Source organism: Peromyscus leucopus, chromosome 3 (assembly GCF_004664715.2).
Source record: "Peromyscus leucopus breed LL Stock chromosome 3, UCI_PerLeu_2.1, whole genome shotgun sequence".
In the NCBI taxonomy this organism is placed as follows: domain Eukaryota; kingdom Metazoa; phylum Chordata; class Mammalia; order Rodentia; family Cricetidae; genus Peromyscus; species Peromyscus leucopus.
The window spans coordinates 15034808-15046659 of NC_051065.1; the positions used below are offsets into that span (position 1 = coordinate 15034808).

General features: G+C 40.4%; 1 protein-coding gene across 1 annotated transcript; it reads left to right on the forward strand.

Annotated features, from left to right (window-relative positions):
- The first annotated feature begins 320 nt into the window (after positions 1-320).
- Ndufa4 (NDUFA4 mitochondrial complex associated) lies at positions 321-7710 on the forward strand. The gene is made up of 4 exons (XM_028894655.2): positions 321-478; positions 1659-1747; positions 2616-2676; positions 7499-7710. Exons 1-4 carry the CDS (start codon positions 437-439, stop codon positions 7553-7555), a joined length of 249 nt encoding a protein of 82 aa, XP_028750488.1. The 5' UTR covers positions 321-436; the 3' UTR covers positions 7556-7710.
- Positions 7711-11852: the final 4142 nt, after the last annotated feature.

Below are 11852 nucleotides of genomic sequence, written 5' to 3' on the forward strand. Positions count from 1 at the left end.
TGCGCGTGCGGTCCCGACCGGGAGGCGCCGCTAGGGAAGCCGCGCCCGCGGCCGGCCGGCCGCTGACCCTGCTCTACACGCGTGTCGTCCTAACAAGTGCCTGTCTCACCAGTCGAGACGTTCTGATTCCTACGCAGAAATAGACTCATCGGAAAGGTGCGCTGTGAAGGACTGAAGGATGCTGAGCTTCACAATGGAAAGCAGAGGTCGGGCCAGGTTAGCACGACCGCGCAAGGGCGAATCCGTTCAGGCACTACCGAGGACAGCCGCATCCGGGCTTTCCTGCCGCAGGCTGCCCTCCGAGCCAGGGGTCCTTCAGGTAGGAGGTCCTGGGTGACTTTGGACGTCCGCTCAGCCGGGTTGCAGAAGCTGCTTGGCGTGTGTGTGTCCTGCGCTTGTGCTGCTGTCTCCGTGGAGGTAGGCCCCTGCCGCAAACATGCTCCGACAGATCATCGGGCAGGCCAAGAAGCATCCCAGCGTAAGTTCATGATCTTTTCCAGGGCGGCTTCTTGGTTGTCGTGCACCTGTCTCTATCCCCTGGGGACGTCCTCTTTTCACTCTTACTTGGGGTTACACTGTGGTTGGCCTGACCTGGTTGTTCGAAGTCTTTTATTTGCGACTGCTTACTCCCATTCACTGCGAGGTTTTACCTGAAGCAGAAGGTGGCAGACATCGGGGAGAAAGGTAAACATTCTGAGTGTTGGAACACTGGCCACGCTCTCTCAGATTGGTTGATCCAAAGAGGGGTGGATGGTACATAGAGTGGGTAAGAATACAAGAGAAGTCAGGTTTGGTATGTTGATTTTCGAGGCTTTTATATTCACTGCATTGCACCACCAAGACTTCCGAAATATAAGGGATCTGCATTTTGGAATCCTTATTTTGCTTGGATACCTTGACATTTGCAATATTTATTTAAGTTTTCTTCACATCTCCCTTTTGCTCAGTAAAACTCCCTATGACAGTCCCCAAGACAACCAATTTTTGCCTTAAGCCTGCTTTTCTAAATACTCAGCAAAATTAATAGAAATCCATTTTCAGAGTTGATTCCTAAAGCCAGTGCTTGTAACAAAACCTTTCTGTCAGCTAATTATGCCCTTTGTTTCACAGAGTTTATATTGTTCACAGAACTTTTCAGAGCCACTCTTTAGTACCAGGGAAGTAATGAAATTGAATGGGAATATTGTTCAAATGTTACAGAAGTGAATGTACTTTATATGATGATGATGATGATGATGATTTTATAGACAGGATTTCTCTATGTAGCCCTGGCTGTCCTGGAACTTGCTTTGTAGACCAGACTGGCCTGGAACTCATAGAAATCTGCCTGCCTCTATCTCCCAAGTGCTGGAATTAAAAGTGTGCACCACTACCACCTGGCTCATAGGATTATTTTTCCATAAAATTTTCTCCACATAAAGAAGTAAGAGTCTTAAACCAAAATCACTCTAATGTTTTTTTTGTAAAGATCATATCTTTAGAATGCAATTAAAAGGAAACATTGCGTCCATCTAAGATCAACCTTTATTCACATTTTAGGACAAGTTAGTGAAATAGCAGATTTGGAAGTTCCTATATAGAAAGCAGTACAGACTTATCTTGGACAAGACCAAGGAATGTGATGATGGCTACTACTTTTTGTCTGTTCTTCGTTCTAGTTGATTCCTCTCTTCGTGTTCATTGGAGCCGGAGGTACTGGAGCAGCGCTCTATGTGTTGCGCCTGGCGTTGTTCAATCCAGATGTCAGGTGAGTCTAGAGGTGTTAACTCTTCCATGGCTGAGGAAGCTGGCCTGGGCACCACCGTCCTGGGAGAGGTAACACAGGAGACAGGGTTTCTCTGTGTAGCTTTAGAGCCTGTCCTAGAACTCAGCCTGTAGCCCAGGCTGGCCTCGAACTCACAGAGATCCTCCTGGCTCTGCCTCCCTAGTGCTGGGATTAAAGGCGTGTACCACCACCACCACCACCACCACCACCACCACCACCACCACCACCGCCACCTGACTAACTAAGTCTTTCATTTTGAAGATTGGGATAATAATTGTTTTGTTTATTCGTTTGTTTATTGTTTTTGTTGATGTTTGAGATAGAAACTCACTGTGTAGACCAGGCTAGTCTCAAAGTCACAGAGATCTGCCTACTTCTACCTCCCCAGTGCTGGAATTAAAGGCGTGTGCCACCATGCATGGCAGTAATTGCTTTTTATAAAATACTTAACCATGATTCCTGTCCTATGTGAATGTTTTATCTTCTTTCCAAAATAAACTTGATTGTTGTTGCAGTTAGAAAATGATTGATTAGGCATTCTATATATTTTTATATATTACCTAATGATACAATAGAAGATTTAATAAAAGTCAAATACAAACATTCCTGTTATAAAGACGGGCATGAGGATATCCCAAAAGACTGTGTTCTTGATTTTCACCCGTTGTATTTGTATCTAACTATGAATTCTACTTCTGTTTAACTCTATAGTGAAAGTAATACCATACTATACCTACTAGAAAATGAGTTTGATCTATTCAGAGTACTAGCTCCTAAGGAAGTATTTTAAAAACACTATTGTAAGTAGTGTTTTATTACTATAATAATTAAAATATTTTATTCATTTTAGCTGGGACAGGAAAAATAACCCAGAGCCTTGGAACAAACTGGGTCCCAATGAACAATATAAGGTAAGGTACAAAATTGCTAAACATTGCTGGAAAGCATATTGTAACAGATACGTGGCTGTGTGGCAGTTTTCCTTGAAATGGGATATGCAAGTAAAATTCCATTATGATAATGAGTTTAAGAGCTCCTGCCGCTTTGCTGAGCTGGGATTGAGGGTTTGCATTTCATAAAGCTTCAGGTGCTACTGCTGTTGCTTTTGAAATATGGATAGCCTGGTCTCTTGGGTGGTTTGGTTGGCTCTCTCTTCTTGTTATGGCTCAGATATTTTAGGTGAGGATTAGTAGGAAGAAATGAAAGTCAGTAGAAAATTGAGTTTTGTCATGAGCCTCATAGATAAGCTTTAACATCTTCCCAGAAGAGTGGTCTATGTAGCTACTCTTAGGAAGAATGCATTCATTTACCATGAGTATTGATTTCTCAAATATAACCTTTCTTATGTGTAATATTTTTCATGTAAACCCTTACATTGTCAAGAATTCAGGTATAATTTTCATACCATACAGAGTGCCTAATTCTCTCATGTGTTTTCTGTTACATAGAGCAGTTTCTAAGTACCTAGCATTCAAGAGTCATACTGAGCCATGTTTGACCAAGACTTGGGGAAAGTGTCTGTGGTAGAGATGGATTTTATATATGTTTGTTGCATAGCTTGAGCCTTGGGTGCTTATGGCTCATAGGGGGTAGAAATTGAAGAACGCTGCTGTATTATAGTAGAAATGAAGAGAGCGAAATCTAGATATAAATTCTACTTATTTTTGCTTCTAAACCCAAACGGTGAGGTAAACTAGGTTATTTTCTCCATAGTTGATTTTTCTGTTACCTAAAGAGAATTTTTTTGAGGACCAGGTTTCTCTGTATAGTTTAGGCTGTCCAGTAACCCAGTCTGTAGACCAGGCTGGCCTTGCATTCAGAGATCTACCTGCCTCTGCATTCCAAGTGTTGGGATTAAAAGCATGTGCCAGAATTTGTGGCTTCACCTAAAAGAATTGTATTTATCTGGCCCACAGACATCAGACTTAGCCATATGACTTTCTATGACAAACAATGAGATGAAAAGATGGTATTTACCACTTTTAAAATATTTTGATTTGCCCCACTGTTCTTTCCATTTCTCTTGAGAACCAGAGTGGCATATAAGGGCTTCTCATCAAACTTAAGACTGGAATGAAATGAGTGTGGAGTAATTGACTTAAAAACAGCAATGGGAATAAAAAAATAAAAGTTTATTGTGTTAAGATGCTAAGATTTGTGGTGGCTATGATTTAAAAAAATACCATAGATAGGGAAGCTTAGGCAACAGAAATTTGTCACCATTGTGGAGCTGGGAAGTGTGAGACCAAGGTGCCAGTCAGTTCTGTTCCTGATGAAGATCCTCTTGCTGGATGTTTTCACAAGAGGAAAAGAGGTAGACACTGCCCTGTTTTTCTGTTGTAAAGAAAACAGTCTAGTTGTGAAGACCCTGCCCTCATGACCTAATTACCTTCCAAAGTCTCAGTTTCTAAATATCATTATCCCATTGGGGCTAGAATTTCAACAGAAATCTCAGGAGGACATGAATATTCTGTTCGTAAAAGGAATTTATTGGTTCCCCAAAGCAGAAACAACAAGAGATTAGAGAAAGATGGGATTTAAGGATTAGCAGCCCAGCAATACGTCATTGAAAGAAGTGCTTCAAAGGCAGGATCAGATAGAGCAATCTAGGATGCTTTCATGGTGACCTGGTAAGTTGAGAAAAGCAGCAGAGGCGTGGAAATGAAAAAAGTAAATCAGATTCCAAAATTACTTCAGAGAGAATTTGAAGTACAGAGCAGGTACATCAAAAGCCTATTAGCTTTCAGGAAATATATATATATATATATATATATATATATTGTTGAGACAGGGTCTTTCCACATAGTCCTGGATGTCCTGGAACTCACTCTGTTGACCAACCTGGCACTGAATTCACAGATACCTGCCTGCCTCTTTGCCTCCAGAGTGCTGGGATTAAAGGCATGCATCACTACTTCTGGCAAAGTAGTTGGTTTAAGGAGTAGCCATGGGTGTCTTGGAACTTAATATGTAGACCACTTGAACTCACAGAGATCCACCTGCCTCTGCCCCACAAATGCTGAATTTGAAGGTGTACACCAACACACCTGGCTATGGCTTTGTTTTTAAATATTTATTTTTATTATTTTGAATTACATGTATGAGTGCAGGTGCCTGCTGAGACTACACATGTCAGAGCCCCTAGAGCTAGGGTCACCAAGGTGGTTTGTGAGCCACCCCACATGGGTGCTGGGAACTGAACTCTGAGCCTTTAGATGAGTGGTACATACTTTCAGCCATTAAGCCATCTCTCCAGCCTTTTAGTTTAGTCAGTTTTAAGTAACCTATAATTTGATCCTCAGTTGGATTTTTCTAAAGTAGTAAAAATGCAGAGGATGATGATTAAGATAAACAGAGCAGCTGGACATTGTTAGCATCTATTAGATGTTTATTTTCTGCTTAATATGTATTATACCTGTGTATCCAACTGAAAATATCCTAATGTTGTATGAACACGTTAGAAACCTAGTTGTCTAGATAAATTCATTCTTTTTTTCTTTTGGGGGGCTTTTAGTTTTTTCGAGACAGGGTTTCTCTGTGTAGCTTTGGAGCCTGTCCTGGAACTCACTGTGTAGACTAGGCTGGCCTTGAACTCACAGAGATCCGCCTGCCTCTGCCTCCCAAGTGCTGGGGTTAAAGGCGTGTGCTACCACTGCCTGACAGTAAATTGATTCCTAACAATACAGTCAGAGCAAAAATTATTTCTGGTTTACTTAAATTTTCTTTGCAAGTAACCCCAGATCTATGTGTATGTACGAAGGATGACATAGTAATATGCTTTACAACTTGGAGATTTTTCTTTTTTAAAAATCAGGTAAGGGGCTGAGGATGAGGTTCAGCTGGTAAAGTGGTTGCCTAGCATGTGCAAAGCCCTATGTGCAGTCCACAGCACCCTTAAAACTAAGTGTGGTGGCATATGCCTGTCACTCTAGTGCCGGAGAGGAGGAGAACGTAAACTCTTAAGATCATCCTCAGACACAGCATGGAGGCCACCCTAGGCTGTGTGAGACCCTCCCTCACACAGTGAAGAAGTATATGTGTGAAGGAAAGGGGATTTGAAGAAATCTGTTTGGGAACAGATTTGTGAATCGTTTGTCTGTATATTTTTTCACAGTGCTGTGACTTTGAACTAGATATCAGTCCTGACTCCCTTAATACAAACTGTCTTAGTCACGGTTCCATTGCTGCGAAGAGATTTCATGACCAAAGCAATTCATATGAAAGAGGGCATTTCATTGGGGGCTTCCTTACAGTTTCAGAGGCTTAGGCCATTATTATCTTGGCAGGGAGCATGGTGGCAAGCAGGCATGGTGCTGGAGAATGTATCTGGGAACTACATCCTGAGCCACAAGCAGAGGAGAACTGGGCCTGGAATGGGCCTTGGAACCTCAAAGCCCACCCTCAGTGACTCACTTCCTCCAACAAGGCCACAACTAATCTTCTAATCATGCTCAGGGAGTTCCACTCCCTGGTGACTAAGCAGTAACATATGAACCTATGGGGGCCATTCAAACCAGCACACAAACTCTGGAGAAAATGTTTATAATTCTTTTGAAGATTAATTGAGTAATCTTCAAGGAATTGTAGCATTATCTTCTCAATTTTCTTTAGCCTAAGAATAAGTAAAACTAAGATAATAATTTTTATTTGTTTCTTCCAGTAGAAATTCTAGACCAGTTTCAAATATATCACTAAAAAACAACAACAAAGAAAACTTACTAGGAGTTAGACATTGTTTAGCACTATCACAGGAAAATTTATTTCTAAAATGAATCTCAATTGACTGTAAGGAAATATTTGGAAATCTTAAACTTGTATAACTGCCTTATCATTTAAAAGCTATCACCAAGCCAGGCAGTAGTGGTGCATGCCCTTAATCCCAGAACTCTGGAGGCAGAGCCGGGTGGATCTCTGTGAGTTTGAGGCCAGCTTGGTCTACAGAGGGAGATCCAGGACAGGCACCAAAACTACACAGAGAAACCCTGTCTCAAGAAAAACAAAACAAAAGCTATCATCAATAGTGACTGGCAGTCCTCAAAATTCAGAAAACCTGTTAGAAAAAGACAGTTGCAGCTGAAAAGTTGCATAAGCCATAAAGCGTTATATTACTAGCTTCCCTTTTGATTCAGGGTCTTACATGTCACACATATATATATATTTTTTGTTGTTGTTGTTGTTTGTTTTCTTTTGTTTGTTCTTATTTCCAAGACAGGGTTTCTCTGTGTAGCCCTGGCTGCCCTGGAACTCACTCTGTAGACCAAGCTGGCCTTGAACTAACAGAGATCTGTCTACTTCTGCCTCCTTAGTGCTGGGATTAAAGGTGTGTGCCACCATGCCCAGCTCAAATATGCAGTTCTTTATCCAAATGACAACTCTATACACTTGTATTCTGTGAGAGATTTTCCCATGGAAATGAAGTAAGAATTTAGAGTTAGAAGTACGCATCAGAAGGAATTAATATTTATTCATTTTGCAATGGATAATCTTTATGGGTCTGACTAGTAGAGTATACTTAAACTATAGATTGGATGCTTTTTTTTACCAAAACCATCTCTCTTGAAACATTGCAATTTTACATAATGTATTTTCTTGTGTGTATATTATGTTTACATCATTAAATATTCTTAAAATTTTCTTTCCTGAGTTCTTGCTTGAAAGAGTTGAGGAAACAAATTCTAAATCTTGTGTGCTATGTCTGTCATTGGTAATCTAAAATATATTTTTTTTTCCAAGTTCTACTCAGTGAATGTGGACTACAGCAAACTGAAGAAAGAGGGCCCCGACTTCTAAACCATGAAGTTCACCATAAAGCTGCTTATAATGAAGGTCTTTCAGAAGCCATCCGCACAATTTTCCACTTAACCAGGAAGTACTCCTCTGAATGCATGAAATCATGTTGATTTTTTGGAGTTTATTACACTGATGAATAAATCTCTGAAACTTGATACGTGTCATTATTTAATGGTGAAAATCCATGTGGGACTTTGTGGCTAGGATAAAATACTAAAATTGAAAGAATCTCTTGAATTATCCTGCTGTGTGTGTGTGTGTGTGTGTGTGTGTGTGTGTGTGTGTAGGCCCACAAAAGGTAACTTCAAAATGGAAATTGGAAATTAAACAAAGGAATATTGGGGAGAATATTCAAGCCTTTGTTAAATGAACAAACTGGAGTCCATTACATGTTGGTCAACACTGCTGAACATGAGGCTCCCCTGGAGTGGTTGATATACCAAGTGTCACTCCACTGGAGAAGAGCAATTTTCCCTCTCCCAGCAGGTATAAACTACAATTCAGTTGTTAACATTCACCCTAAGTTAGGTTTTCATTCATTATCTTTAAATATACAGAAATAAAATAGAAGATACAACAAAAATTATATCAAAGTTAGGACAAACTAAGAGAAGGAAAAGAACCTAAGAATAATAGACCCACTTATTTGCACTCAGGAATTATATACAAATATAAAAATACTAAACTGGAAGTCATTATATATGCACATGAACCTGGTACAGACCTGTGAAGGCCCTATGAATGCTGCTTTAGTCTTGTGAGTTCATAAAAGCTTTGCTCGTGATGATTTAGAGGGTCTTGTTTTCTTGGTGTCCTCCATACCCTCTGGCTCTTACATTCTCTCCCTCTTTCTCCGGGTTTCCTGAGCTCAGGGGAGGGATTTGATAGAGATCCCATTTAGGGCTGGATGTTCCCTAGTCTCACTTCAAAATGTCTGACTGTGGGTCTCTGTATTTGTTCCCATCTGCTGCAGAAGCAAGCTTCTCTGATAATAGCTGAATAAGGCACTGATTTCTGAGTATAGCAGAATGTCATTAGGAGACATTTTATTGATACTTTTGTTTGTTTGTTTTTGTTTTTCAAGACAGTTTCTCTGTGCAGTTTTGTTCCTTTCCTGGATCTCTCTCTGTAGACCAGGCTGGCTTTGAACTCAGAGATCCTCCAGTGCTGGGATTAAAGGCAAGCTCCACCACTGCCCCGCTCGATACATTTTTTTTTGGACTATTATTATTTGGTTTTACTTTAGGTCCCTGGGCTATCTAATTTCAGATTCTTGGTCACCCAGTGTCAGGTATGGGTTCCATCTCATGGAGTGGGTCTTAAGTCAAATCAGTTATCAATTAGTTACTTCCACAGCTTGTGCCCCCATTGCCCTAACACATCTTGCAAGCAGTATACTAGTGTAGATAGAGGGTTTGTGTCTGGCTTGCTGTTTGTTTCTCTTGATAGTTTGCAGTGTACCTTCCTGTACCAAAGATGCTGCAACATAAGGAAGAAGATTCTATGTAGGCACCAGATCAACATCACATGCAATGAGTTGTGTAGGTGTTGTCTTCAGCAATGGGGCCTTGTCGTCAGTTTGTAGAGTGCAACCTATATATAGTCTTAGCAACAGCCTGGGTTGTTTTGGGGATTCCCGTTGGACTTCTTTGACCAGCAACTCAATTAGATGTAACTGGGAGCTTCCTTTTGTGACAAGAGATGGCCAGTTGAGACTCTTGTCTCCCCAGTTATTTGGCAATTTCTTTTATATCACCCTCATATGTGTGTATATTTTAGTAAATTTCTACAGAATTGGGTTTCCATATCACCCCTCAAATGGCCCTTAATTTTAGCTGTCTCTCCTTATGTTCCCTCCCACAACCCTTTCTTCCCTCAGCCTCCCAACTTGATCTTCCCATTCCAGTTCACTCCTTCCATTTATCTCTTATCTATTTTCCTTTCCTAACAAGATCTATCTGTACCCTCTAATCCCTTACTCTATACCTACCCTTTGTTCTATGGATGTATAAGCAAATTCATAACCATATTTGTTTTTCTGGCTCTGGGTTTCCGACTCATTTTTTCTAGTTCCATCATTTTACCTGCAGGTTTAATGATACCATTTTTTAATAGCTAGTAATACTCTACTGTGCAAATGTACCCATTTTCTTCAACTATTCTTCTGTTGAAGGACATCTGGGTTGTTTCCAATTTCTAGCTGTTATGAATAGAGCAGCAATGAACATGGTTGAACAAAGGTCTCTGTGTTAGGATGAAGCATCCTTTGGGTATATGCCCAAGAGTGGTATAGCTGGATCTGGAGATGGATCGATTCCCATCTTCCTGAGGAAATGTCACACTGATTTCCATAGTAGTTATATAAGTTTCACTCCCACAAGCAATGTGTGAGTGTCCCTCTTACTCCACATCCTCACCAGTATGAGCTGTCACTTGTTAATCTTAGCCAATCTGATAGATGTAAGATGAAATCTCAGTGTTGTTTTGATTTGCATTTCTCTGATGGCTAAGGATGCTGAACATTTTTTAAGTGTTTCTCAGCCATTTGAGTTTCCTCTTTTGAGAATTCTCTATTTAGATCTGTTCCCCATTTTCAGTGGGTTATTTGTTTACTTGATATCCAATTTTTTGAGTTCTTTATGTATTTTGAATATGAATCCTCTACTGGATATGGAATTCATAAAAATATTTTCCCACTCTGGAGGCCACTCCTTTGTCCAAATGATGGTATCCTTTGTTATACAGAAGATTTCCAGCTTCACGAGATCCCATTTATTAATAGTTGATGGGGCTGGAGAGATGGCTCAGTGGTTAAGAGCACTGTCTGCTCTTCCAGAGGTCCTGAGTTCAATTCCCAGCAACCACGTGGTGGCTCACAACCATCTGTAGTGGGAACTGATACCCTCTTCTGGAATAAAGGAGTACATGCAGATGGAGCACACTGTGTGGCAGTGGTGGTGCATGCCTTTAAAAAAAAAATAGTTGGTGAATTTTCCTCTTAGCACTGCCTTCAATGTGTACCATAATTTTGGATATGTTGTGCATTCATTTTCATTGAATTCTAGAAAGTCTTTAATTTCTTTCTGTCTTGGTCCAAATAAATTGATAAAATAAATCAGTAGAAATAAATTCAGTAGAGAGTTATTCAATTTCCACGAGTTTATAAGCTTTTTTGTTGTTGAAATCCAACTTTTAATCCATGGTGGGCAGACAGGATTCAGGGAGATTTTTAATTTTCTTCTACCTGTTGAGACTTGCTTTTGTGACCAAGTATGTGGTCAATTTTGGAGAAATGTTCCATGAGGTGCTGAGAAGAAGTTATTTTCTTTTGTGCTTGGGTGAAATGTCCTGTAGATATCTATTAGGTCCATTTGGCTTATAACATCTGTTAGCTCCAGTATTTCTGTTTAGTTTTTGTCTGAATGACCTGTCCATTAGTGAGAATGGGGTATTGAAATCTCTCACTATCAATGTGTGAGGGTTAATGTATATTTTAAACTTTTGTAATGTTTGTTTTACAAACATGGGTCCCCTTGCATTCTGGGCATAGATATTAAGAATTGAAATGTCTGTCTTTATGGGTCTGGGTTACCTCACTCGGTGATTTTTTTATCTAGTTCCATCTATTTACCTTCAAATTTCCTGATACCATTGTTTTCTACAGCTGAGTAGTACTCCATTGTGTGAATACCACATTTTCTTTAACCATTCTTCAGTTGAGGGGCATCTGGGTTGTTTATAGGTTCTGGCTATTACAAATGAAACTGCTATGAACATAGTTGAGCAATTGTCCTTGTGATATGATTGAGCATCCTTTGGGTATATGCACAAGAATGGTAGAGCTGAGTCTTGTGACAGATTGAGCCCCGGATTTCTGAGAAACCGCCATATTGATTTCCAAAGTGGCTGTACAAGTTTGCACTCCCACGAGTAGTGGAGGACTGTTCCCTTTACTCCACATCCTTTCCAGTATAAGCTGACATTAGTGGTTTTGATCTTAGCCATCCTGACTGGTGTAAGATTAGAATCTCAGTTGTTTTGAGTTGCATTTTCCTGATGGCTAAGGATTGTATGAGCCAGAGGGATCAAAGTTATAACAAGGGAACCCACAGAAACAACTAACCTGGACTCATAGGAGCTCACAGACTCTGAACCCACAGCTAGGGAGCCTGTCTGGGACCGACCTAGACCTTCTTCATATGTGTGACAGTTGTGAAGCTTGATCTACTTGTGGGACTTTTAGCAGTGGGAGCAGGGCCTGTTCCTGATATTTTGACTGGCTTTTGGGAACCTTTCC